Source organism: Dermacentor variabilis, unplaced genomic scaffold (genome assembly GCF_050947875.1).
Source record: "Dermacentor variabilis isolate Ectoservices unplaced genomic scaffold, ASM5094787v1 scaffold_17, whole genome shotgun sequence".
NCBI lineage: Eukaryota > Metazoa > Arthropoda > Arachnida > Ixodida > Ixodidae > Dermacentor > Dermacentor variabilis.
In genome coordinates, this window is record NW_027460335.1 from 4,205,448 (window position 1) to 4,232,996 (window position 27,549).

The 27,549-nt window shown below is 48.9% G+C and overlaps 1 protein-coding gene across 5 annotated transcripts in view; it reads left to right on the forward strand.

The window, feature by feature from the left end:
* Positions 1–2,951: 2,951 nt before the first annotated feature.
* LOC142568142 (uncharacterized) overlaps positions 2,952–27,549 on the forward strand; it is a 322,514-nt gene continuing 297,916 nt past the window's right edge. For 3 of the 5 annotated variants that reach the window (XM_075678212.1, XM_075678213.1, XM_075678215.1), the window contains exon 1: positions 2,953–4,573. In XM_075678212.1, coding sequence (XP_075534327.1) covers positions 4,531–4,573 — 43 coding nt within the window. In that variant the 5' untranslated portion in view covers positions 2,953–4,530. Of the gene's footprint in view, positions 4,574–27,549 lie in introns of all 5 variants that reach the window. The other 2 variants (XM_075678214.1, XM_075678216.1) reach the window with 2 other exon arrangements.

The following is a 27,549-nucleotide window of genomic DNA, read 5'->3' on the forward strand; positions in this document are numbered from 1 at the left end:
GATAAAAGCAGCAATAAAGAAAAGAGAAGGAAATCTCCGTCGGTCCGGCGGCATCCGTAGTGCAGTTCAAGGCGGCTTACTGTTTTTCGCAATCGTCGCCCTGAGGAGCACGTACGATACGCACACTGTCAAGGAGCCTTTAAAATAAAACTAATCTCCGGCGATTACGGTGCTCCCTAACGCGAAGTTTGAGCGAAGCTCTACAAGTGTTTTCACGATATATATATTGGCTGGCGCCGACAACCTTTCTCGGGCGGCACGTTTCAAACGGAGCGAAAATTGGCGCGATTGCCTCTCCAATCGGGAAATTGCGAGCGGCAGCGTCTGGGTGACGCGTGGGGGCGATTCCCATCAGCCCCCGCAGACAACTCATGCAGCGCTTTGTTTCCATGTGGTATCGATCGACGCGCTCGCCGCATACCATCGGTGAACAGACGACAGCGCGCTGCTCTGGCGCCACCTTGTAGCGGTCGCCGCCGCAGAGCCCGTCTCGAGCGGCACTACGCTTTTCTTCTCATGCCTTTCGCCATACCCTTCTTTTCCGCTTTCCTTCTCGTTCTCTTTGCGATCGCCGTCTTTCATATCTCCCGCTGCGCTCCGCGCTCGTTTTTTCACCCTTCGATGCGCTTGTTCGCTCAGTTACTCCGAGGGAGGACTCCGAGGCCCGACGCAGACGCGAAACGCAGGAACGTGTACCTGAAGATATGAACGGGCGCTCTGAAATTCGTCCTCCATTCGACCCTGTGTACGTGGATGTACAGCAAAGAGGTTGCCGACGATACACATGCACCAGCGCTACAAGCGACGTACTCCATCCGCGCACGCACGCGTGAGGAAGTGCACCATGCATCCTTATTCTGCAGGCCCTCCGCCAAGCGCAAGTACATTGTTGAACTAAATGAACGTCTAAAACTAAATTGCGTCATAAAAATGCGGAAAGTAATGCTTGCTCGCAAGCTGCAGATATGATAGCTTCGGGTTGTTATTCGAATGTATGGGAAAACATAAATTTGTTTACGCGGAAACTGAAAGACAAAGCACCTTTTCAGCTGCCTTGTGAGGTCTGCCCGAGTGGCCGCTGCGGCTAGGTGGCGGCACCGTTAGAACAGCCTGCATCCTTATTCTTGTAGGCCATCCGCCTACCAGAAGTGCGTTATTGAACTAATTAAACTTCTAAAAGAAGTACTTCATAAAATTCGTAAGTTGCAACCTACACACAACTTGCAGACATGATAACATCGGATTGCAATTCGAATATACGAGAAAACGTAATTCTGTTACACGGAAGCTCAAACACAAAGCCTTCCAACCGCCGTTTGCTTTTGTGTGAGCACCGCGCATGCGGACAAGAAAAATCCCGACCGACTAAAAAAAAATATATATATATTTTGTGATTGTTTTTAACTGTTCGTAAAACCTTGCTGCCTGTCTCCTCCACTGCAATTCCTTTTGGCGCTTGTAGATACTGAATAAATAAGTAAATAAATAAATAAATAAATAAATAAATAAATAAACTAGAGGCTAAGAACTTGGCTGTAAATATTATTTTACAACTTCTTCGGGGAAGGTCGCATGTCGTGTGGTTCCTTTCTCTTCTGAATCTGTGGCGCTGGTATCGGATATGTTCGCAATGCAGCACGTACGTTTGAGCAATTCAAAGGCCGATTCTAGCTGTCGTCATAAGAATATTGAACAACGTATCTCGGACTATACCCTGATTTATTCTCGTGCTAGCGACGGCAACAACATCGAAGCACCAGTAAAACGCGGCTAGTATAAGTATAGGGCAATTAGAAAACTTCGCTTCGGCTTTGCGCTCGACGAATCTGAAGAAGTTGTAATAACACGGAACCTACGTACGGTATCGTCAGAAAGGAACAGACTCATTGTAGGTTGAACGTAATCCCTGCTGATAAATGTACCTTTCATTCGTAGGCCCAACAGCACAGCGCTCGTCCTGTATTCTACCTAAGTCTTCCTCGTTTCTTTTCGCGCTGATTGCAGTGAATGCAATCCCTCTCTAGCTTGTTCGTGCGCTGGTTAAGCACGGGGAAACGTTCGCGCGCGTACTTAATCCGGGAAGCAGGGAGTTTGCTTTATTACTCAACTGAAGAAATACAATCTCTACAGCTTCTTCTTTATTCGTTCTCGTTTTATTTATATTTTATTTTATTTCTTATCTTTCTGAATGCGCACTCTCCGTCTTAGCTGATTTTGTCGAGTGAACTTTCGTCCACCGCTTATGTCTCTGCGTTTGGCCCTGTGGAGGCAATAAAGGAGTGGCCTGCGTGGAGAATACGGCCAATATTTGCACTTCGGGATCCCGTACCGACCAATCACAAGAGATCGGTACGATGGATGCCTTATTTGCCCTGTGCGAAAGCAGACTCGCTGCCATCTTTCTAGGAGCCTCAGGGCCCGTTCACGAGAGAGAGAAACCAATGTTTGAATACTGAGTAAAGCACACTGCTCCACAGCGCTCTGCAGAATCTACTTGCGTTTTCTTATAGTACATGAACAGGCCAAGTTGCACGTGTTGTACGTGGCCAGCAGGCACACGTACAACACGTGCAATGGATTAGCGGGAACTGCAGCTAGTTTGTGCAGTTTTTGCCGCTTCAAGACGACTGGCGAACAAATAGAACGAGCCGAGCAGTAGCCGGGCGTTACGCAAGACGTAGCATGCACGGTTTTCATTTCCTCGTCGAAAGGGAAGAGCCCGACGCTCTAGAGCCAAGGAGCGCGACAGAGCGTGTTTTATTGCTCCGTCTCTACGCAGCCGACCATTCTCGCGTTCCAGCCTTTCGCTATTTCAAACGCTCTGGATGCAGCGCGTATCTTTTCTTCCTCCTTGTTTCGTCTGCCTTGTATCGTCCGTCTGCTTAGCGTATTCGTCCGTCTGTCTGCATCGTATATCCGTCTGTTTGATGCGGTTCGTCTGTTGCTGGCGCGCCCCTTTCTTTCGTCTGCTTTCCTCCGTCGTTTGCTTGCACTCCTCCTCCTTGTGCTATGGTCTCCAGCGGCGCCGCGAAATACGTCGCCGCGGGCGTCAAAACGCAGCAGGAAACGATCTAAATGACAGTTTTTTATCCCGTCACGTGCGACGATGCGCTGAGTGCGTCCTGAAGCGGGTAGGCTGTGCGCGAAGCGTAAAAGAAACTCCTCGCTTACATAACCGTTGGCCGCGATGCATGTGCGTGCGAAGGAGAGTATGCGGTGCGGTTTGTGAAGAGAGGTGGTGGCGAGGGGCCAGCGAGAATGCAAGAAATAAAAAGCCCAAGCCTTCTTTCCTTCTCGCAGCTTCTTGGCGTGGCGAGAAGGGTCTCCGTATGCCGTTCCGAGGTCTGGCAGAGCGAGTACAGTAGTAGGCAGGCCTTCCGTTGCGGCTGTTCGTGCGGTAGGCGCGCACGGCGCAAGTTTGCGTGGCCGTGAAAGCGCGTGTAGGAGACCGCGAACGCGTTCAAAATTGGTTATCTCTCTTGCTCGTGCGAACGAGAATAATGCGGCGGCATCTATAACTTTCACATCGCCGTTTGAACATCGTACTCTATCAGGAGGTGACAGAGTCGCAAGATTTTGCCGCACCCATCAACACGCTGTGCAACAGCCATCGGAAACAACAGTGCGACGTATGGACGTCCGCGCGTAGTGCGTCGCCCTTCACCTTCCTTTTCGGATGCGTCCTATCGCCTGCATCCGATGCGCGGAGCCACCACTGTCACGGCTGTCACGTCGTCGTCTGCTCGACCGTGGACCGCGCGCCGCTCGGAAGTGACGTCATCGCGCGACGCGCGCGTGCGCCTGTCGTCGCGGGAAAAGAGAGCCGTTGTCGTCTGCACGGCATCGCGCGTTGTCGACTGCGTGCCACGCCAGACGGCCGCGTCTTCGAAACCGACGACGAACCGAAGTGACCGACCCCGAAACAATGCAGCTGTCATCACGTTTTCTACGGTGTGATCGATCGTGAAATCCAACTCCTTGCATCCATTTTTTTTTTGTCGCTAAGTGTGGACAGCACTGCGGGATTCGAAGCCGGTTTCCGCAGCGAAACTACGGATGCCGCTGTTCCGTCTGGGCGAACGGTAGACGTATATTCCTTCTGCCAGCTGCGAGCGTGTTTGCAAACACCTGCAGGATTCCGATTTCGCTTCCAACGCTCCGATGGTGCGCGAGTGTGTCAACGACTGTTTCTAGTGAATGTGACGCGCTGCTTCCGGTCTTGAGGGCCACTGGCTGGCTCATCTAGCGCATCCAGACTGTAACGGACGCGCGCAATTCCGATTCGTCCGTCGGAAGCGAAACCCTACCCTGCGAGAAACGACTTCCGCGTCGACTTCGACCGGCGCCTTAGGTCCTCGGCACCGGATAACCATCTCTCCGTGCAGTGAGCCTGACGTCAGGTCTTCAAGGTGACGACGCCGGCGCGCCAATTTTAGTCGCCGTGTTCCGGACACTACTGCCGTCGTGCTCAGCGGCTGCTGTTATTCTGGTGTTGTGTATCGTCAGTGCGGCCAGAGAAAGACGACAGACATGGCAGCGGTCGTGCAAAGAAGGCAGATTAGAAGGCCCACGGGTGAGCTTGTTGTTCACGTGTTCTCTCACCGCTTTGTTGTCTTTTGAAACGTCAATACGGATGGACATTGACACAGATAAAGTACCTCAGAGATTAGCACTACACGCACAGTATATGTCATAATCACTCCTCTATGTTCCAGTGATAAAGGGACACAGCAGAGAAGAATGATTTCTTCTGTATTAGTAAATAGCCCTCCCAAAGTGACAAGAACACCACTCTTACCGCAAGAAAACGCTTGGTAGGCCAGAAAATGGGTAAAAGCGGAAGACGGGTGGCACCGCCTCCTTGAAATTCGCGCACTGCCCGCCATGGATCTTGACGACGTCCGCTAGGGAATAGGTAATTATTTAGCGCCAAAGATAGACTAGATTGGCTTCTAAAGGAACCAAAGAGTGAATGTGACAAGTTTCGGGAATGTTTACACAGTCAATGCCACCAAATGCGAAAAATTACTTCGAAATACGTGACGTCACACTGACGTACGGCTATTCTCGTTTCGGCGCGAAATTCAAAAAAATAAAACTCTGACCTTCATTTTCTCTTCTAATAATCGTCCTATTATCGCGAAAAAACGACAACAGAGCTTTAAAAGACTATTCTAGGAGTCTAAACTCATTTATTATTGCACTTTAGTGTCCCTTTAAGGCGTACACCTTCGAAGAAGTGGTTCCTTACTTATTAATCTAACCTAACGGAGGGCTACGAATTTATCCGTGTCACCGGTAACCCGAACAGCAATGCGCAGCTGTGTTCAAGAGAAATCTTGAGCATTGCGTGTGCAAGAATTCGTTTGGTTGTATGACTGGGGTTACGAGGTCATGTAATGGAATATATTGTAGCGGAACTGATTAGCGCAGTTATTATTCACTCTGGCGTGCTGAGTCTTTCTATCTTTCTTTCTTTCTTTCTTTCTTTCTTAATTTTCTTGCGCGGCCTTATAATGGTTCGAAAACACCACAAATGCAGTAAAGGTTGAATTTCTGGCTGAACCATTTGACTATAAGTTAATTTCCTCTCACCCGCATCAGTTATGGCTTGGCGTGTTCATATGAAAGCAATCTTTGGCAAACGCAAAAGCCGGATAAGAGCAATTAGCTGGTTTGAGACGAGGACCCAATTTCAGTTGAAAGATCATTGCAGTGGAACTCTTTCAAATGAAATCAGACAAACTAAACCGTTGCCAACCAAGAAGGGTTGATTTTTGGCAAAGCCTTCTTGGTTGAAAATTACTTAATTTGCCTAATTTCAAGCTTTCTCCGAGCAAAGTGATATCAGTCGAATGCTCACCGCCGATGTACGAGCCACGTGAAACCAAACTTTCACTTTAATCGGGTAGGAAGAAGCTTTCTAATTGTCGTCTTATAATGTCCCGTTACATGCAATGTCGTGAATTAGCGCAACTTTAATTCTGGAAAAGGCAGGCGCATTTCTCGAGCACTAGCTGAATAACTGCCTTACGTATTTCTTAATGTGCTCACCTTTTTCAGGTTCCCTAATCACGGGACAAAAATGCTCACGATGAAGTTAATAGAAACATCTTGGTACAAGTCGACAGACATATAAGCTCCTCTCGAAGATATGTGTTCGATCATACGTCGAATAATCTCTGCTACTACATACAATTATATATTTGCTGCGAACTGTGTACATCGCCACATCTTTTCATTTAAGCGTTCTGCACACTCCAGAACATAAAGAAAAAAATAACTCTCATTAGTAACTATTTCTAACTTTCAGTTTAAACATACAGTTACGGTTCGATATGCCTGTCTTGGGTTCATTTACATACCTGGGGCAGAACTCACAAAGGGTTTCGTTCGTAGCTGATGTCTGCCATTGACAGGCGACCTTCGCTAATAATATGTTCGCGGTCAGTATTTGTGAGAATTGGCTCTTAGAAAAAAAAAGAAAGAGTAAATAAAATTTGGCGGCGGGAGTCAACGACCGGAACGCGAACAGCGAGCTATTCGCTTTTACTCGACAATTGAGTGAAAATCGTTCCTGTCCGTAGTACGGTGCGTTCCGCCGGCTGTACCATAACGGTCGCGTCGATGCCGAACGGCGCCGCGTCGAGAATACGCCCGAAATACGCGCCATGTGGTTGCCACTTGCTGTCCCACATGCGCAGTGAACATGCACGCGCAACTTGACGCGTTCTGTTTTAGCAGTTCTGGTTATCGTTTGTCGACGAGTGTCGTTCGAGGGCACACAGTATGCCGGGATTTATTTCGCTGCATTCTATTGTACCCTTATCGTTCCGCCAGTCACGACCTTGGCGATAGCCCTAGCGGCGCGCCGCTTGGACGAATGAAGAGACATATGCGAGGAATAGAACTGGATATATACGTCCCATTATCCCGGCCCTCGGCTCTAGAATTCAGTCACCGCACGCAGCATATATATAACGCGCTTTGTGTCTGCGGGCGTTGTGGCGCGCAGGCTCAATGCAAGACGGAGGAGCGAGTCTAATCGCATCCGGCGCACAATGCATGCGTGACGCAGCTCTCCTGAGCCTGCTCATATATACCACGCCGCAAGTGACGCACAAATTCGCGCTTATTCATTCATTTTTATTCGCGCTCGGGCGACAGCTCCGCTTGCTTTGGGCGTCTGGCTGCCAGCTGCGGCTGGGGTGCTTCGGCTACGGACTTGAAACGATGTTTATGCCGCGCCAACAAAGGTACTATATAAGGGCCGTATATAAGAGTGTGCTTACGTAAAATGTGTTCGTAAGAGTAGGTGGCGGCTAATATAGTGATGCCGGACATATCATGAACGAGGCAGGTCAGTCGCAGTGTGGTTTTTAATGCGAAACCGCTATATGCCCCGTTACGCGAAAATCCGGCCTTGTAGTCGGCGGCGGGACCGAACGATGGTACCAAAAATGCCCGACGGCAAAAGGTAAAACAACGTAAAAAAATTGCTGCTGTAAAAAAAGCAATGTGATGTGTCTCTGTCGGATTCTTTAGCAACTGAACAGACACCATCAAGTCACAAATGCTTTGGTTTGTAACTGCTTTTGATTGGCATTGTGTAAGAAATCGGTCGTGATTATAATATTGGCCGATGATTTTATTATTATCATATATAACCACGGTAATTGTCGTCACGATCGGTGTTCAAGGTGATGTTGGCGCCTGTAGAGGGTTACACCTACTAATCCTTTTTTTAATTAGCCGTTTAATATTTAATTAAGATGTTTAATTAACAGGGCCGGTATTCTATTCACAAAGAAGCTCTTACGCTAGAATCAGGTGTTCGTAATGGAAAATTTCATGCAATCCTGATTCCGGACGTACCGTTAGCGAGAGCGGCCAGCCAACCACCAAGAGCAGCTGCGAGCTAACAACTATGTGAATTCAGCCTCGGATTTTCGCAAAGCGACGAAAATGCTGCGAGCAAGGATAAAAGAAAAAGAAATGCAGTTACAGATGTAGCTAAAGTTCACCCAGCTCGTTTTTACACGAACTGCGCCGCATGTGGGATCTGCTTTGCAAGCGAGCCGCCTCCTGGTGTTTTATGTACTCCTCCATCTAAAGCGCACGCAATTAGTGGTAAGCCGTGCGCGTTCGGTGCACAAGTGTTCACGCATGCGCGCTTTCACGCGTTTTGCGCTGCTGACAACCGAAAGATCCTAAAGGTGTTAAAAAAGAAAACAGAGCAGCAACAAAACAAAAACCGAGCGCGCACCCGTACACTATCGAGAGCGGCACAGCTTTGGTAGCACCTGTTGGATCGCTCGAAATAAGCGGCGAAAACACAATGGCGCTTCACGCGTGTACAGCGCGGATGTGAGGTGAACATCGCGCCAAATGAATCGGACAGCCATGGCCTCGCTTGTGCGGGCATGGTGTGATTTATCTATTGTTTCGGGGGAGAGAATTTCGATGCTGTTCCGGAGCCTGATTCACAAGCATTTTCTTTTTTTTTTCCTTTTTGTGTCTATACCTGCCCTTTGCAGTTGAGCGGCGGTCTTACAGCTAATGCCTTAGCTGTGTTCGCCTTGACGGACACAGCTAAGTCATTAGCTGTCGATAGAACATCTTGCGTGTGCGCGTCGACGCGGGCCTTCTTCAGTTACGAATCGGTTGCTGCATTTGTCGGTTATTAAATGATGAGATCTCGGAAAAGTACACAATGACAGGGCCGGCTGTATACTTATATTCAAAACCAAACTGCAGCACTAGGGAATGTATAGGGAAAAGGGGGGTGGGGGGATAACGTTGCTGGGAAAAGACTGGTATATAGAGAGTAACTTTGCTTTGCCATTTCTCTTTGTTGCACAGCAAACAATAAATGTAGCTTCGTAGAAATAAATATTGTAGCTTCGCGCTACATTCAGCTGGGCGGCAATTTTCTCTTTCAGGAACCTTTTTCCACCTTGCGGGATTCCGCGCAATTGATTTGCCATAACAGACAAGCATAAAGATAAATCATTTTAGAGATTGACAATGATATATCTAACTTCAGTCGGCGGCTTCAAAAAAAAATTCGGGATACACTTCAAAGCCTTTTACCGTTTGTGCAGAGCTCTTCATGCCATAACAAGCATGACACTTCCAAGGACACTAATATTAAAATGAAATAAACGCTTCTCCTTCACATTTATTCATTCATCGACGACTTAATTACACTTATTTGTTCGTCGGCTTTCTGAATAGCGGATAAAAACTGCCTCTCGCATAATTTCGAGGAGAATACGGATGCAGCCAGCAAATAGTAATTCGCGATGGACAAACAGGCTTCGCAGAAACGACGGCTTTATTGGTCGCGTCTCTCTCTCTCTCTCTCTCTCTCTCTCTCTCTCTCTCTCTCGAGTGGCTGACATCTCATTGCACACGGCACTTCGTCTTGTCACGCTGCTGACACACGGCTTCACTTATCCAACACGCGCGCACGTATACACCAACGCGTAGGAGGCAATCTTTAGCTTGCTTTCTTGTATCCTCGCGACTGAACCACATTTCGAGTGCACTGTCCCCCTTTCTGTTCCCTTGGCAACACAATTAAGCAAGCGCCAGACGGCCGCCGTCCCTCTCGGTGACCTCTCGCAATCTACCAGACTCGAGTTTCGCGTTACTCTTTTTTCTGTTTTATTTTTTTTTAGCTCGTTTATTCCTTAATGCGTCTTATTTTCCCGCCTCGCGAGGCAACGACACTCTTCCCGCCACAAACGCGACCACCGTTATCAATCGTCGTTAGCTCCGGTGTGTGCAAAGACACGTCTGCGTGTGTACGTCCGAGGCGTCAACATTCGCGCCGACTTCCGCCAACGCCTCCGCTTTCCTTTTATCTTTTTTCCCCCCCCTCGATAAGCGGCATGCCTGCGCATGCACGGTGCCGTTCTTTACGGCCACTCGCCGCGGCAGTAAACCGCATCGCAGCACTGCGAAGCGCAGAGCGCCGCGCACGTAACCCTTAAGATTCGCTGAAAACGTCGCATGCAGAGTTCGGCTTGTTTCCCGTTCTCTCTCCAGTTGAGCTCAAAAGCCGTCAAATTTATTATGCGTCTGGGGATGATAGCCGCGAAGTTTTCGGATCCTACTGATGACGCTTATCGTTCCGCAGCTGCTCGCGGAACGTGGGAGGCGCCGTATACTTGAGTATAGTATAGTATAGTATATAGTATAGTATATTTGAGTGCTCCCGATGAACTCTGACCAGGAATTGTGCGGATTTGCCGACCTCACGCGAGTGCCGGCAGCACGACTGCACGGTCTTCTCGCGCGTACCGCCGCACTCGCCGAAATGTGGCCGCCTTGGCGGGGATTCGAACTCGCAACCTCGTTTTAAGCAGCAGAATGCCGTATGTCGTTCAGTGATCGAGTCTCCGCGCGGCTGGTATAGCGGTCTACTGAGTGCACACCTTCTCAATGAACAAAACAGATCAGCGTTGGAATTCCAAAATATGTGACTTTGTAAAAGTTTATTTATTTATTCATTCATTCACTTATTCATTGATATTTAATAGGAATTGTAAACATTGGCAACTAGCCCACTATGTCGCCGGCTTCTCCACCGTTATAACTTGTTAAAAGCCGTTGGTCATGGGTCACTCGCCAGTGCTTAAGATAAATACGTTATCGCCATTGGCAGGTGATTGTTCAAGCGAATTTGTCCGACGCACCATAAGCTTCGTGAACACGGACCCGTGTATGTCTGCGATGCCGCGGTTATATACCAGCACGACATGAGTCGCAGAGTATGGAGTTGGAGATTGAACAAACGCGTTGATTGGTACACTTTAGAACAGCAAACATCGTAACGTTTCAGAGTGTAATTAGAGAAGCCTATTTCGACCGATCCAGAGATAAAGAAAAGGGTGGATTCAAACGTCCCTCGATTTAGTTCACCTGTATCGTGGAGTTATGCGTGACACTTTCGACATACATAGCGACTGGAAACGAACACAGCTCTGGGCCTAAGATAGGCACCATAACCCTTGTATGTATTTGCGCTTCAAACGAACATTATTGCTATTCGCATGGCCGTTCACGTAGTATATGCTGTGCTCAAACTGCAGACCAATGGCTTGCGTACTTGAGTTACTTTAGCCAGATAAATGGAAGGCCTTTCACTGAGAGTGAGGTCACGGAACCACGGCCTCATCACAAGCAGCAGAAAAGCAGTAGCCCTGCCGCGCGGTCCCTGAAGTCAATCGGTCAGAGTTACCGTCTATTCGGCAATGCAAGAACAAGAACGTCATAAAGGGCGCATAAATAGTTAAGTTAACATAACTTGGAGCATTGGCAGCCGAGGCTTATTTCATTTTTATTTTCTGAAGGCCCGAGCTCATCGCAAATGTTATTTGATCTCGGACCGCCCCAAGGCCTCGTGCGTCCACTCGGAACTCGGGGTGCAAATTGTCCGTGCTATCTGTCTGTCTGTTTTCTCGTTTGCCTCTGGCAGTGCGGGAACTACTTGGTTTACTCCTTTCCCTCGCTAAGAGGAGGCAACGAGATCAAAAACGAAAGCACAGGCCCAGAGAAAGCGAGAGAGGGAGTGGAAAAAGAAAAAAAAGAACATGCGCACGCGCGCCTAAAAGAAAGATTGCGAGAGCGTCAGAGTCGTTTAACTAAGTCACACGAACGCGAGAGCTTTACTAGCGTATTCGTAACCTTGCTGTGTTACCCTCTGCCCAGTGGAGCGTACGGAACTGGAAATTTGTCTTCTAGTGAACGTCCCCGCCTTTCCCTTCTCATTTCTCTCTCTCTCTCTCTCTCTCTCTCTCTCGCTCACTCCAATTTTGTCTGCCAGAATTTGTGACGTTTCCTACTATACTATATTCATTACTATTACATGAAAGTAAGCGAGTAACCAGCACCATCATAAGTTTACTACTTCTGTTTCTTTCATGATTATTTCAATAAAATACAGTGTTTATCCACTCGGCGCGTTCAGTTCGCTAGCCTTTTACTTTCGCGAGGTCCACGAGCCCTTAAAACCAAGAGAGGTCACTACACGGATGGCCCGAGAACAGTGCAACACCGTCTTGGGAGCACAGCTACCCGGCACTCGTTCGAAGAGAAACAGAATGAGAAAAATTAAAAAAGAAAAAAAGAAGCAAGGCTGACAACCGGCGTGCCGCATGGCTTGCTCCACTAATGAGCCCTGCGAGGGGCCCGGCGTTCGCTAGCACTTTCCGGCAGGTGGCCAGGAAGGAGTGCGCGCGCAGGCAGAGGGAAGGGTGTCCATGCTAAATAAGCCGTCGGAGACTTCGCGCAGGAAACTTGTTCCGAGGGCGCCGCCTTTAGCGAGAAGCAAAGTAGACCGCTACGCACGTAACACTCACTTCGCGCACTTCACAAAGTGATCGGATGGCGAAGAACATACTGGGAATCGTTTCTCGGAAAGATCCTTTCGTTTTTCGTTCGTTCTGCGCTTCGTCGGTGGTTCTCAGCGCAACAAACTGCGTTTCCTCTTAAGCCGTGATCGGTGATCAGGAACGATTGGAAGAAAAATATTCATTAGGAAAATATCAAAATACGCACCCAGGGCACGTAATGCTAAGAGTAAACGGGCGTTCTGCACATTACGAGCGCGTCAGAATGAAAAAAAGAGTACCAAAAACGGGTGGCACGTGTATCCGCGACCGTTACAAGGCGTTTTCGTGAGGACGCATACCTGCAAAACTTGGTTCCTTTAAAAGCGGTTAAGCGAGAGGTTGTTGAAATTCTACAAAGAAAAGAAAGAAAGAAGCGAGGCAGCTCACGCGGGGCAGAATAAGTTTGAGAAAACATAGACGGGCGCCAGTCCGCAGACCGTGTCGCACGATTTGCGCGGCTAATGAGTCGAGCACCGCTGCGTGCGAGACTCGGCTCGTTCTTTCTTTTGTTGCGTTGCGTGTCTGCCTTGGGCCTCGTCTTCATCGGGGCTTCTGCTCCCTTTGTTGTGCCGGTCGACCGCTGTGCTGCGGAGAGGCTGCAGTGCGGGCACGACGATGCTCCCAGGCGACGGGCGTGTAGTGGTGGCGGCGGTGGTAGCAGCGCGGTGCATGTTATTCCGTCTGGGCTCTGAGTAATGGAGCTTTCCCGCAAGGCTTTCGCTTTCGCGATGCTCCTCCTTCACGGTTGACCCGGCGCGGGGTGGTCGTGACCTTGACTGCGCGCCGAGGAGCCGGCGCCGCGCCGGGTCGTCAGGTGGTGTGGTGCCCCTTTCGGAGACCCCCCTCCCCCCCGTGAACGGCCGCTTGGTTTGGAGCTTTCGTGGTTATTCTTGCTCTCTTTTCTCTTTCGTACTTTCTTTCTTTGGGAAATCTGAGGTTTTACTTACATGGTCCGCTGCTTCCTCGTACGTGGTCTTGGCCACTAATGTTTCTTTGACTTTTGTTTTACGGCGCGACCCCACGTGCTTTTTGCTTGTTTGCCGTGGAGCGCCGCGACATGCTATTTTGCGTGGCCCTACAGATTCCTTGAGGCTGTGTTGCCTTACACGTGCGTTGCATGCAAATGCGCAATCGTTTGTGCGTGCATGTGTGCGTGTGCGTTGCGCCAACATCAAGTTGTTCGGGTGCCCGTTCACCTGCCTCTAGGCAATTAGGACTATGTGTAAGTGCTGTATTCGTTCCGTCTATAGTGTTTCACAAGAAAATACGAAGGAGGGGGGGGGGGGGTGATTTCTCTTTCTTACAGTCTTTCTTCATTTCTCCTTGTTTTTTTTTTTTCTTCACTTTTGCCGTGTAGCACAATTTATGTTGGCCAGATCTCGCTTGTAGACGTTCCGATAGCGCACGTCTGCCCCTGTCCGCAATTAACGACAACCGCCGACGGGGCGGAAGAATGCCGATTCGTAGCGAAGCTTTAGCGCTGAAGCTCTTTCGTCGCTTTCGTCGTCCTACTTCTTCGGTTCCACAAAAGCAACAAACGACGGAACGACAGCATCCGATAAACGCGCGTGTCACGTGCGCCCGCGAGCCTCGCAGAATCCATCCCACAACCTCACGTATCGTTCCACTAGCCTCCCGCCATTTCTACGTGCTGTACGGAAAACTTTACGAGCCCTAAACTATAGCTTTCCCGACATTGTCGGCGTCATCACGTCTGAAGCCCCCCACTCACCGAGTACGAGTTGGTACACTTCCGCGCACGGGAACATTTTATTCGATAGCGCACTCTGGCACTGCTCGAGAGATGTAGTTCATCTTTGATTTTATCAGTTCCGTACTGTACCTTTTCTTCGTATCCTTCTTTTCTTTCGCCGCCGTGCCCTGACCTCCCCGCAGTCACCGCGGATGTCACTGTAACGGTTAGCCGAATGTGGTCGATCGCAGCGATTGCGTCCTACTGACAGCCCGGATTCAGAGCGCAAGATTTGGCAACGCGGAAGTGAACGAGGCTCGCGCGGTTCCTTCGACGCCTTCCATCAACCTCCGAAGCTTCATTCCGGCCTCGCGCCCGAGTAGTCTTATATGTTTCTTTTTCTTGTTTACACTCGGGGGCCACGAACGACGCGGCGAGGACGATTGCATTGCCAGAATAGCGCTTGCGCGCTCTAGCGTCAGTATATCGTCTCGTGTCCGTTCCTCTCTCGTAGTTCACAGTCGCCGCGTGCTCTCTCTGGCTGAATATATTTGAATTATGATTCGCCGTCTTCACTGCGGGGACGCCAGAGACACGCCCGTTTGACAGATGCAGGTGTCTCTCTGCATGGAATGCCACGCGCCCGCACGAAGAATCCGTGGCCGACGCGCGGAGTGTCGACAAGCGGTTGACAAGCAAAGCATTATTACGTTGCGACATGCTTGAAAGCGAAAACAAAAAAAAAACGCAAGAAAAGAAAAGAAAAGTGAAGCGCTGTGTGCATTTTATCGTATACATGGGTGCTTTTTCCTATCAGTAAAGAGTTAAACCGTGCAAAGTGCGCTGTTTCCTGGTGCTACTTATTTTTTGCTTTTGCATTTTTTTTTATTTACGCCATCTCAAATGGTACTGACCCCAACGATAGGAATGATGGCGAAGTGACATAAATAACTCCAGAAAGAGAACGATACGAGAATGAGAAACTATGAAAAATTAAAAGGAAACGCAAAGTGAAACGAACCAAGAAAAACGTATGAAATGTATACCTAATGAGTCAAAAATACATATGCAGCGCGTTTAGTTTCTTTTTTTCACTTCGAAGAGTTATTTCTTCAAAGCCCACTAGAGTTACTCGAATCACGTCACTGTCCGTTAGTTATGTGCCCAGGCGGACATCACCTTCAAGAAAAATTAAAGTAGTCTATTCGATAATTAAACTAATTGCGTCGAGTAAGTTCATAATTACAAACATTACGGCGCATTTGTACATTGGAAAGTTCGAGGGAAACGTCACGAAAGTCACGTTCCATGCTTCGGCATTCTGAAACGGCCACGTAAGGGCGGAAAAATTGGAGGACGCTTAAGCTTCGCCTTCAAGAGTGGAACGCGATAGCGTTCCCGTCGACCCGCCAAGGGGTGTAAGACAATGGGCTACGGCGCAGCGACTCCGCGCCCCGCATCGGACGCGGTGAGCGTTGAGCAACGCAGCGTTCGGCGCGACAACGAAATGTGCGCCTGAGCAAGCGACGCACGCCTGAGCCTTAGAAACAGCTCGTTTCTAAGGCAACACCGCGTTCACTAGAGGCGCTTTTGTACCGCTTTGAAGCATCGAGCTCGTGGCTCAGTGGTAACGTCTCCGTCTCACACTCCGGAGACCCTGGTTCGATTCCCACCCAGCCCATCTTGGAAGTTGCTTTTTATTTATGAAGTGCCTGCCGTGATTTATCGCTCACGGCCAACGCCGCGGACGCCGACGCCGACGACACCGGCTTTTCTGCGACACGAGCTCCTTAACGCTATCGCGTTAAAAGTCGGCCCCATATTATTTGTCAAGTTTACCCGATTCCGCACGGGGCACTGCGAAGCGCAGCTTTGCAGTGCAGCCCGCCTGCGACGTATAGCAGGGCGGGGTGAGATGAAGCAGCCGTCACTGTTCCATCTTCGAGCGACCTTTATTCGTATTGACGGTGCGCGGAACTGTCGATGGGAGGCATGGCCATGTACTTCAGCGGCGGAGGCGAGACGGACCGCTTTATCGCGCCACGCATAACCCAGCTGCATTTTTCGCCAGCCAGCTACGCCACGGGAGCGTTCCATCGGGAGCCACGCTTGGCACTGTTGCGCGCGTAATCAAGTCACTTCAGCAAAGAACTCGAGGCCAATTATTTCGCTTAACATGGCCGTTTTCAAACGTTGAAACACGGAACTAGACTTTTGTGACAGATCCTTTCGACATTCCAATACAAACATCTGACAGAATGTTTCAAATAGCCTAATTAATCTAACTATTTAATTATACAAATGATTGCTTTGGTTTTTTTTTTGCAGATATTGTACGCCTAGGCATATAATTAATGCGTACCTACGTGATTCGCGTAACCTTGGTGGGCTCTTTGAATAGGAAAGGAAAACGTGCTCGGAGTAAAAGAAAAACACACTGTATACATACACATGTACGAGAACAGCAGTACACGTAAAGCTTAAAAATGCACACCTGCAACAACAGTCTTACTTCTGGCATCAAACGACCCATCTTGATCAATGTGTATCGCTGTAGCATTTCACGATCCAGAAACCGCGCAGAAGAGCATGCGGCTTTGCAGACGCACTTGGGGACATTACCAATGGTCATCTATCGACATCAGGAATCGTCCGGCGCTTACGCGCACGAACGCATTTGCCGAAGCCCTCTACGGGTCATTCCAGTCGTGGAAGACCTCCGAAATCTATTGGCCCACCCCGCAATGGACGGCTCCTTCGCAAGCTTCGAGTGCAAGAAATATGACGTCCCCACCAGAGGGCGCACAGTCGAGTGCTGTGTCACCGGTAGTGAGAGAGCACGACACAGCTGCGCGCTGCGAAGAAGGCGGTGCTCAGGAGCTTAGGCCTATAGCCGATAATTCTTCCTTAAAACGGCCGCGCTTCCTTTCTTTTCTCGGTAGCGAATTGAGCAACTTCGCTTTTTTCTTTTTGCTCGCCTTCGAAGTTCTGCCTCTTCTCGTCCCCGCGGTCTGGTTTGCCCGGGCGCCCACCGCTTACATAAATAATTAATGGCCGACACGCCGACGCCCTCTGCCCTTTTCTCGACGCGCTATCGGCATGTCGGTTGCGAACCGACTCGTTCAAGGACGCGCCGAAAGGACCGCACGTGACTGCTGCGCTCCTTGCGTTGCGGCTTCGCGTTGCGAAACCTGTCGAACAGCGCGGCGCCCGATGATTCGCACGCGTTCGATTATCGCGCGAGTTTTAGGCCCCATCCTTTTAGGTTGCTCGTAGCTGCGCCTTTTGCTCTCGGCTCCGCTTATCCCCGAAGCCACAGCGGAGACGAGCTGTTAAGCTTGGAAGAAAAGAAATGCCACGCCCACGGCAACTCGAAGTGGATGAAGACAATAACACCGCCGGCGGCAAGCCAGTTGGCTAGAGCGAACTAGGCGAGCCAGTTTGCCAAGAGGTCGGTCGCGTCGACATTGCCAATATCGGAAAAGGAAGGTGTGTTTCGAGTTCGTTTTGTATGGGTCACGTTATGTCGTAGAGTTTCGCACTAGCGACGCTTTCGAATCACATTTAAGAGTTTGAAGATTGAGTGAGAAAGAAGCTGCATACATTGATACCAGACTTACTCAGCTTCACTGTATATATGAACACTTATTATCGCCGTTTCAGCCCTTTCAGTCTCAAAACGTAGCTTCGATTTGCGTTTCCGTCTGGCTCCTAAGTGTACGATTAGATGGTTTTCCCAATGCTATGAATCATAAAGACAGAGTCTACAACATTTTATTGGGGCACTCTGTTCAGGTCTAAGAGGCAAATATTCAACTGATCATAAGAAAGTTTTATAACGTCAACACTTGTTGCAGAACACTCCCGCCGACGCATCCGCAGATCACGAACACGCAAGAGACAACACTCAAGTTGTTGCAAATCAGCACGTTCTCGGACCCAAGGAGGCTTCATCTCATGCTCCCTACTCAATATGACAAAGGATGCAAATACTTCCAACAACTAGGAGCGCTCCGGCACATTGCCGTAGATTGCAAGAAAAATCCGGCCTTGCCTCCTCTACCCCCTTCCCCCACCCCCAAGGCCAGTGGGAGACGCTGCTGTCCAACCAAGACGGCGCATGGATTCCCGTTAAGAGGAAACCATTCCTGCAAATCAAGCCATCCATAGGCTAATTAAAGGCGTTTTGTTTTCTCTCTCTCTCTCTCAAGACTTGTTTGCCGCCTGGGAGTGTTGTGGTACAGATATCTAGAGCAACCTGCCAAGTTGTTGCGACTTACGAATAACTAGCTGAAAGCTATCTGGCCATATCTGCTCTAAGATCTGATAATATTGGCGCCATGCTCAAATTACATTAGTTAGTCGTCACTCGTGAGTGTAAAACAATCAGCGAAACGTTGAAGCCTCGAAAAGAAAACAAAGACGCAAAAGGAAGAACAGAAGCCACGAGCTCTGTTCCTAAAAAAAAATAAAGTCACAAATGTTAAGTATGGTCAGGCAAGGCACACTTTCACATACAGTTTTCAGCCTACATTCCTGACCTCTCGCTTTAGAGTTTCATCACTGAACACCTCCGCCATATACGGCGGTGCTAGTAACCACGACTCCGCAAAGTCCAGATTTCCCTCCACGGCCAATCCGTAGTTACAAAAAGTTGGCTCTGTTCTGCGCACTCGTGTGAAACGCTGCGCCACGCGCCATAATCTGCCGAGAAAATAAGCGCCGGTTTCACCTTCTGGCCCGCGCTTTCTTTATTCGCGCTGTCCACCGTTATTGCGCGACGTTTTCTACGACTACGCCGCGCCGTCACTCCCGTCCTGTCCAGCGACAATCCCTTCCCTTTCTCGGGAAACCGCTCAGTGTTTTCAGCCCGCTCGTGTCGCAAGGGGCCGTCTCTGGCAGGTCCTCGGAACGGCTCTCCGAGACGTGCGGGGGGGGGGGGGGGGGGGAGGTTTTATAACAATATAGCCTGCGCACACGCCGTGCTTCTGCAATTTATTGTTCCGGGGTCTTTCGTTGATTCTTATTTCTTACTCTATTCCGTCCGCAGAATGCAACAACGCCGAGCACCGCAGCAGCATTAGCAATCATTGTCTGCGCAACAGACGCACAAAACGTGAGCGCGCGGAGAAGGACGCTACACACTGTGCGCGCCGCCTCACAAAGGCAAACGCTTGTCCGTTGCTTCTTCTTGAAAACACACTTGCGCCTCGTGGAGGTCACGGACGTCGTTTCGCTGCCGCCGGAGGCCCTGCCCAAGCCCACACAATAGTACGCGCTATAACGTCGTTTGCGTGCTCGCGCGGGCTTGGCTCGGACGCCCAAAGAAGCGCGGGAGAGGTTACGCGTTGCGTTTATCCGTGTGTATGTATACGCGGATATTTTTTGGGCGTGTATGTTTCTTCGCGCTCGTGCTTTTATAGCATAAAGGCAGGGCCTTCTGTGGTTCCCCGTCGCTTCCTATACCACGGGCGGTAGGGCGGTTCTTCCGTTGGCGGAAGTCGTTGCCTCTCGACTCTTCTCCGTCCGCGTGCACTTTTGCGGAGAGCCGTCTACTTCCGGTAGTTTACCGGCGGTGGTCCTTCGGTTATTGCCCGTTTCACGGCTGGCCTATCGTCGTTCTTGTCATCTTTTTTTCTTTTTTTTAAGTTGGTTCCTTTGCTTGCTTGGAGGAAGCGAGTTCGACGCTGCACTTCGTGCACTGAAAGAGTACAGTCGGAGGAGTGTACGGCGCAGAGAGGGGTAAAAGCTTATAGCTCAATGCGGCGAGTCCGTTGTGTCCAGGTGTATTCAGGGTGCATGCAGCACTTAACCCTTAAGGCCTTAACCGGCACTCTGCGTGCTCCACTCAAGCGCCGGAGCGGTCTCGCCTCCTAGCGGCAGCGAGTACAGAAATAAGTCCGTAGCTGGTGCTGCCAGTGTGAAATTCGTTACGTAATTTTTTGTTGAACTCTTTCAGATTTTTCATGGCGCCGTGCTGATGAGTTCTAGGCATTTGTTTCGTTGCTGGAGAGAACTAGCGTTATTAGAGAGAGGTGTTCATCGGCTGAAGAGCTCGTCGATCGCCGGGACCCTCTTTGGTGTGCGCTTGCCGGGCTACGCGGACTTCTTGCGCGCTCTGCTTTTAACGCATGCATTTAATCACGAGCAGAATAATTGTGCTCCTCACAGGTAACATGCGCCGACTATGTATTATGCATGCATAGATTTAGTTTTTACCGAGACCCTGGTATACTTATGGAGTGCGTCAAGGCAGTTTCATTTTGTGCGATCATGAATGCTTTTGACTACGAACGCGATAGCGTTAAGGGCCGCGCATAGCAGAAAATCCGGTGTCATCGTCGCCGGAGTTGTCCGTGAGCGAAAATTTCCTGATATATTTATGTATAAGTATATGCCACGGCTTTATATATGATGTGCGGCACATGCGGGTTATGTTGCCACATCGTTCTATCACCAAATATGCTTATACTTTGTCTTACACTCTTGAAAAAGTTGTTCCTCGGAATTTTGAGAACAGCCCAAAAACAAATGTGATGAAACAAAACAACGAGAGCGCATGCCTTTTATGTTAAATCTTCTCAGACTGAAATATTAAAGTGCCAAACAATAAGAGAAACCTGAAAATAATGTAACTCTCCTGGCGCGACTGCGCACTAAGCTACCTCCTGGGTCGGCCCACGCAAGAGGCCGCGTTTCTACCAGAAATGTCGCCTTCGCATAGCGTTCGCCGCCAGCGTTTCTTGGTAAAGATTACGGTTACAGAAGCTCCAGTTGCCGGGAAGTGTGCGCAGCAGTCACAGATCTTTTAATGCTATCGCATTCCGCTCTTAAGGGCGAAGCTTAAGCGTGCTCCAAGATATTTTATTTATATTTCTCACTTTATATTGTTTCCTTGTCTAAATTCGTTAATATCTGTACTTGGTATGACTTTTGGGACAGTGCGCTCATAAGTCGCTAAATTTCCCATATTGTCGCAGTTAATAAACAACAACAACAAAAAGTCGGCATTCACAAAAGGCACTTAAACTACAACCAGTCCGATTTTGTACATATACAAAGCTTTTCATTCGTGACTTTTTTGCCAGCCGCCTTGGCTAATGGATGTCCAAAATCAGGATTGGCTGGGTTTTTTTTTACGAACAATTCTGAGGCTAAGTCCTTTTTATGAATACCTGCATAAAGTACAACAAAGGGACGTTACGCTACTACGGTGAACTATACTTTAGATTATAGGTAATGAAGCGTACCCCCGCCTCCATTTCGTGAAAGGAAAATCATGTCATGGAGCAATGAAAATGCATTTCGCCATGAAGGACGGGTGCCAGACTGATCCTGAATATATCGTAGCATAAGATCGAACGCGTGACAGGTACACGTTTGTTCCGAAGAAAAAAAAAAGTTGATCGAAACAAACGACACTGACCACGTCACAATTAGTAAAGTCCACAGGATGAGGTGACAGTCTTCATAAAATTAGATGGGTCATAGAATTCATTATATTTTCAGTTGAAGGAGACAGAGGGCGACCGCGAAAAAGCCAGAGCACTTTAGTCAAGTGGCAACGTACAATGTTATATTAGTTAAGTAAAGCTCCCACCCTCTAACTATGAAATGATGGTCAGCGAGGGGCGAAAATGCATTTCCTGTTTCATCCCGCTGATCACTTCTGCGCTCTCTGGCTGTTGAGGGAGAAAGGCAGTAACTGAAATTTCTAATAATAAATAATATTTGGGGTTTTACGTGCCAAAACCACTTTCGGATTATGAGGCACGCCGTAGTGGAGGACTCCGGAAATTTGGACCACCTGGGGTTCTTTAACGTGCACCTAAATCTAAGCACACGGGTGTTTTCGCATTTCGCCCCCATCGAAATGCGGCCGCCGTGGCCGGGATTCGATCCCGCGACCTCGTGCTCAGCAGCCCAACACCATAGCCACTGAGCAACCACGGCGGGTAACTGAAATTTCTCGCTCTGGGCAAGCCGCCCTCGCCCGCTTCTTGGGCGTCGTCTCCTCTCTACTTTACGTGCATCGACTAATAATCGCCTTCCTTCCATTGAACGGCACACTTTATACAGAGCAAGGAGAGTGTGCGTGTGTTTAATTCTTACCACTGGAAAGTTGCATTTTAGTATCCATTCCGCCGGATTTTCGGGCTGCCCCAAACATTTTCTTTCATCCCGTATTCGCATTTCTTTTTTTTTTCATACACGATGACGCCGCTCTTAAAGGAGAAATAAACAGTTAGACCGACTCAGTTTAAACTGCTGAAGTATTGTTTCAGAACTCCATTTTTCTTCATAGGGCAGAACAGGAAAGGCTGATTATTATTGGTTGAAAATGAACGCGAAACTTCCACTTGCTTTACATGCTGTGGCCGTAAATTCAGTGCCACTACGTCATTGTAACATCACGTGTAACATCAGAGGGTGGTGTCAGCGTCTGTGATTGGCCCGCTTGCCCTTACTTGGCTTGCGGTAGATGGTACAGAAAATGGCGGCGGCGTCCAACGGAACGTTAAAGATGCCACAAGAACCGATCCTCAGCAAGGAATAATTTGCGAAGTGATGTCGCATACGTGCCGAAAGCGCTCGATAACGCTGTGGTACCACAGAAAAATGTTTATTACGCAAATAAATCCACGCTCCGCGGCAGCTCCCGGTAGGTATACTCTGTTCCATACACTGCAGTCAACGCTGTGGAGGCTAGAGAGACTTCTTTCGGTGGCTTCGTTCGTACTTGGATATAGGTCGATTTTTTTTTTAACGCGATAGCGTTAAGGAGCTGGTGTCGCAGAAAAGCCGGTGTCGTCGGTGTCGGCGTCCGCGGCGTTGGCCGTGAGCGATAAATCACGGGAGGCACTCCATAAATAAAAAGCAACTTCCAAGATGGGCTGGGTGGGAATCGAACCAGGGTCTCCGGAGTGTGAGACGGAGACGTTACCACTGAGCCACGAGTTTTTTTTTTTTTATTACCGGCTAGGCAAAAGAAAATACAATGTGAGTATTACATGGCCATAAAAAACAACTAGTCAATGCCGGATCAGTGTGGTGTGATAAGAACGATGTAGGCTAGTCACTTTGTCCAAAGCACTTAGCCAATCAGGAGGATCACTCTGTGTGCAGAAAAATTCGCGTATATATAACACACTTTCAATGAAGTATTCATGTGCTGGGGCCTGGACAATGCGCTCATGTCTAATATCCATACGCGTTCGCCACACACTGTGCATGCACAGAAGCATTAACAGATCGACAGGCACACCCTCTGGTTCCGCGCATGGCAGGAAGCGTATTCCGAAAGCACTTAACGGCAATTCCTTTTTAAGGCTACGTTTTAGAATATCCCACAAAAACACTGCGTCATGACAGTCCAAAAAGATATGCTCAATCGTCTCCGGTTTTTTGCATATAAAGCACTTCACAGACCAAGGTACAAAAATGCCTTTGCTTTGCAGCCACGGTTTCACTGGGAGAGTGCCTGTATGTAGTTGAAAAAAGAAAGATTTAACAGAAGCTCTTACCGGCATACGTTTAACTCTCTTAAGAACATCTCGTTCTGAACCTAAAACAAATACTGTACGATACAACGGTACAGGCAAGAAAACATCAACAAGATCTTTGTACAACTTCTTACTAGTAACAACGGCCAGGTATTCACTAGAAAATCTTGCTTTTAGTATTCGGAAAGACGCGACCACTTCACGCAAAAAAGCACTCAAAGGCATTGGCCCCGCATACATGGACGACACTACATAATCAGGCAATGAATCACGCAGTCTAGCTTGAATCATTGTTCTCAGAAAAGCATCCTTTTGATCACGCAAAAAAGTAAACCTGCTTACAAACTCGATGCTTCGAAGAGGTACAAAAGCGCCTCTAGTGAACGCGGTGTTGCCTTAGAAACGAGCTGTTTCTTAGGCTCAGGCGTGCGTCGCTTGCTCAGGCGCACATTTCGTTGTCGCGCCGAACGCTGCATTGCTCGACGCTCACCGCGTCCGATGCGGGGCGCGTAGTCGCTGCGCCGTAGCCCATTGACTTACACCCCTTGGCGGGTCGACGGGAACGCTGTCGCGTTCCACTCTTGAAGGCGAAGCTTAAGCGTCCTCCAATTTTTTACTGCAATTGTGCGCACATGATGTTAATGTAGGCTCAGTGAAACAAGTTTTAATCCTTAGAAACAAACACACTGTGGTATACGGCTGCTAATGCGTTGTTTTAGATAATGTTTATTTTTGTTGTTCTTTTCGCGTTTTTTTATTTGCAACGCGTCGGGAGGAGCCTCCCGTGCATACTCGCACGAGCGAACGCTGTTGGCGCGCAGCGAAGCACGGACGGAACGCGCGGAGTGATTACTTGACCGAACTTCTTGCGTAGCATCCACAGCGTTGATGGTATGTGTGGAACGGAGTACAGTGCCAGAACAATTGGTGGGCAGCCATCTTCTAATCCTTTCGGAACGGGTCAGCCTCCGGCTATTCAGAAAAAAAAAATCAGTTTTGTTCGGCATGGTAATACGTCTTTAACGCGTACACGTCACTTTGACGCTATGGGTTTTCGCGGTTTTGTGACTTCGCGTGACAGACAGGCGAAGTAGGCGCAGCCCGAAAACGTTTGATCAATGGCAAAGTATTATGGTGAAAAAAGGCATCGAATGAGAAAAAATAATGTTTTTCTTTCGTTCGGTCTAATCATGCATAATCATTGTGCACACACCATATCAGATGGGGCGTTTCCACGGTTTTCGTGACGTCACGTAAGAGAAAGTCGAAGTGGGGGTGGCCCGAAAATTTTTTGACCAATCATGGAGAGCTAATTACAGAATTGGGATAGAAAAGTTTGGAACGGCTTTAAGTTATAGCGCCCCTGAGCAGACGTTCTCAACATGCACGACGTCACAGACCCGCTGAGTGGGAGCCTCTGGGGGCGTGGCAACACGTCTTAGGTCTTACGCATTTTCTGGCTTACGAAGACACCTTTCGCAGTAATCACTCTTAGACAAAGGTACACCCTTTGGGGTGTATATCTGCCACAAAACAATAATCGTCATCTGCCTTGCTTGCGTTTCCTTTCTTGAAAACGCCGCGCCCGCTAATTTCCTGTCGGCAATGCTATGTCATGTTGGTAACGCGCATGCCGTTCGTTACTGGGAAGTACCGGGCTCGCAGCGTTAAAGAAAAGAAATGCAGACAAGACAGATGACGTTTATTGCTGTGTGGCAAGGTACGACTCAAAGGGTGTTAACTTTTCTTAAAGTGATAGTGGCCGCTTTGCTATTGCGTAACCGTAGTATAATACCACCGCTTAATTTATTACTTCACCTTTCTAGTGCCGTTAAGAAAATCCAGTTTTCCTTTATTTCTTTTATTTCCTTTATAACATTGTATTCACTGTAGCGAGTGTATGCGAGAACAACATAGGAACTAGCCCATTGCACCATACATCGATGCTCTGAAAATAACGTGGAAAGCAGGATGTGTACTATTTATACCGCAAGACGCGGTGGGAGCATATTTGCACTTAAAAGATTAGTAATGACATGCAACTAATCAAAGTTATTGCCGATCTGGTTGAAACCCTGTGTGATCCTTCAACTCCTTCATGTGAACAGTAATTTAACCAAACTATAATTTTGAAGGAGCAATTAAGAGACCACTGCGGTCCAGCGTACTCGTCTCCCATTAACTATAACCTAATTAGGGGGGCGGGGGGAAGCACATCGATAGCTACGTCATCTCTATGGGGCGCAATTAAATGTCAGACCGCGTGTGTATAGTCTTTCTTCCTTTTTAGTACGTCCCAAAGCAATATCGGGTATCTACAACTTATAAAACAATATATACTATAGTACATGGTTATAGCGGTGCGTTTTGAATACAGGACGCGCTGTCATAACTATGTTCCATCAAGCCATCAACTAAATAGTCTATATAAGTCTCTTAATATTCTATAGTACATAGCGAAGACTGAGTCACAGAAGATACAAAAACACCGTCTTTATTCAAGTCTAACAGGTAAAGCATGAGGGAAGCACTGCTGGAGCAAGCTTGAAGCGCACCGTGCGAGACAAGTCTCATTTCCCTCTTCGTCTGGCGTATTGATAGCAATCAGCTCACGCATCCCCCCCTCTTTCTCTCTCGTCGCCGCCGAAGCTCGGCATCCATTTGCATGCGAAAACGGCGCGTCTCTTGCGCACTGTCGAGGTTGCGCATAGCGCATGCCGTGGCTGTGCTTTTGTGCGAACAGAGATCTGGAAAGGCGATGTCACTAAGCCGAGTGTGCGGAGCGCTACTCGGCTGGGACCAAGACGGTGGCCTCGCACAATGGACGGTTCCCATCGACAGCGTGAGTGTCGACATTTGCTCGAACGCCAGAAGCGGGGTCGGAAGCCTTGGGGCTCGCCTATGCAGGCGTTTTGCGCCCGAAACACCCGAAACAAAGCGTGCTAGCGGTGTTGTTATCGGGGGGGGGGGGGGGGGGGCGCACACACCGCGACGGTTGGCCGTAGTATTTGCTCAGAAGCCAGGAAGCAGGGCTTGCGTGTCGAAGTGCGATTCATTGTCAACCTGACCGGTTTTATTTTTGGCCAGTGCATTTCTACGGGGGAGGCGAATAGTGCGGAAGTTTCAACGAAGACTTAAACATTTGAAAGGCTAATCGATTCGTGGGGTTTAACGGCCCCGTCGAAACAGTCGTGCCACGAGGCCGGCCGCAGTATGGGGCGAAAACCAAGAGAATCGGAGTACAATTGTAACATTACCTGGGCCAAGAAAATAAGCGAATATTATGCAGGCTGTGATGACGTGGCGTAACGTAAGCGGCAATGTAGGAGGGAAGGGAGCGATGAACCCTGGCGCTTAGGCAAACAAATTTTGTTTATGGTTACGATAGCGGAGGCTGCCGAACGCTTCACGTATGGCCGTCGCGTGTTTCTTTTTTTTTTTTTTTTGTAGTCGTGCTAAATACATCACAGGCGTTGAAAAGAAAGCGCTAGGCATTGCACCTCGGGCGACGAAAACAGAAGCGCCATCTGGCCGTCCTGATCTTTCTCCCTTTTTTTTTTCTTTTGCGAAAGGCGGCGGACATGTTTGCTGTTACTGCTGTTTACGCGACGTTTACGACTGTATACCACCGTCGAGGGAGCCTCTATGTTTATGCGTACTCAGACCTCCCCCAACGACGGCTTCCGTGTTACGTGTTTATACTACATGCTTATTGAGCACAGAAGCGCTAACCGGGCGTGGGCGGGTGCTATGGGGGTCGATAACTTGGCGAAAGCGTAAACGCTGGCGTCGAAAACAAAACGAGGCGGGCCACCCTGTGTTTGCGTCGTGTCTTGTTTGGCGGTCGGTATACAGCGTTGGTGCCCTGCAGGCGTGCTGCAACGATAGGCCAGCCGGACACCTGTGTTATGGCTTGGCTCGGCTATCCATGGCTCCGAGGAAGTCGACGAAT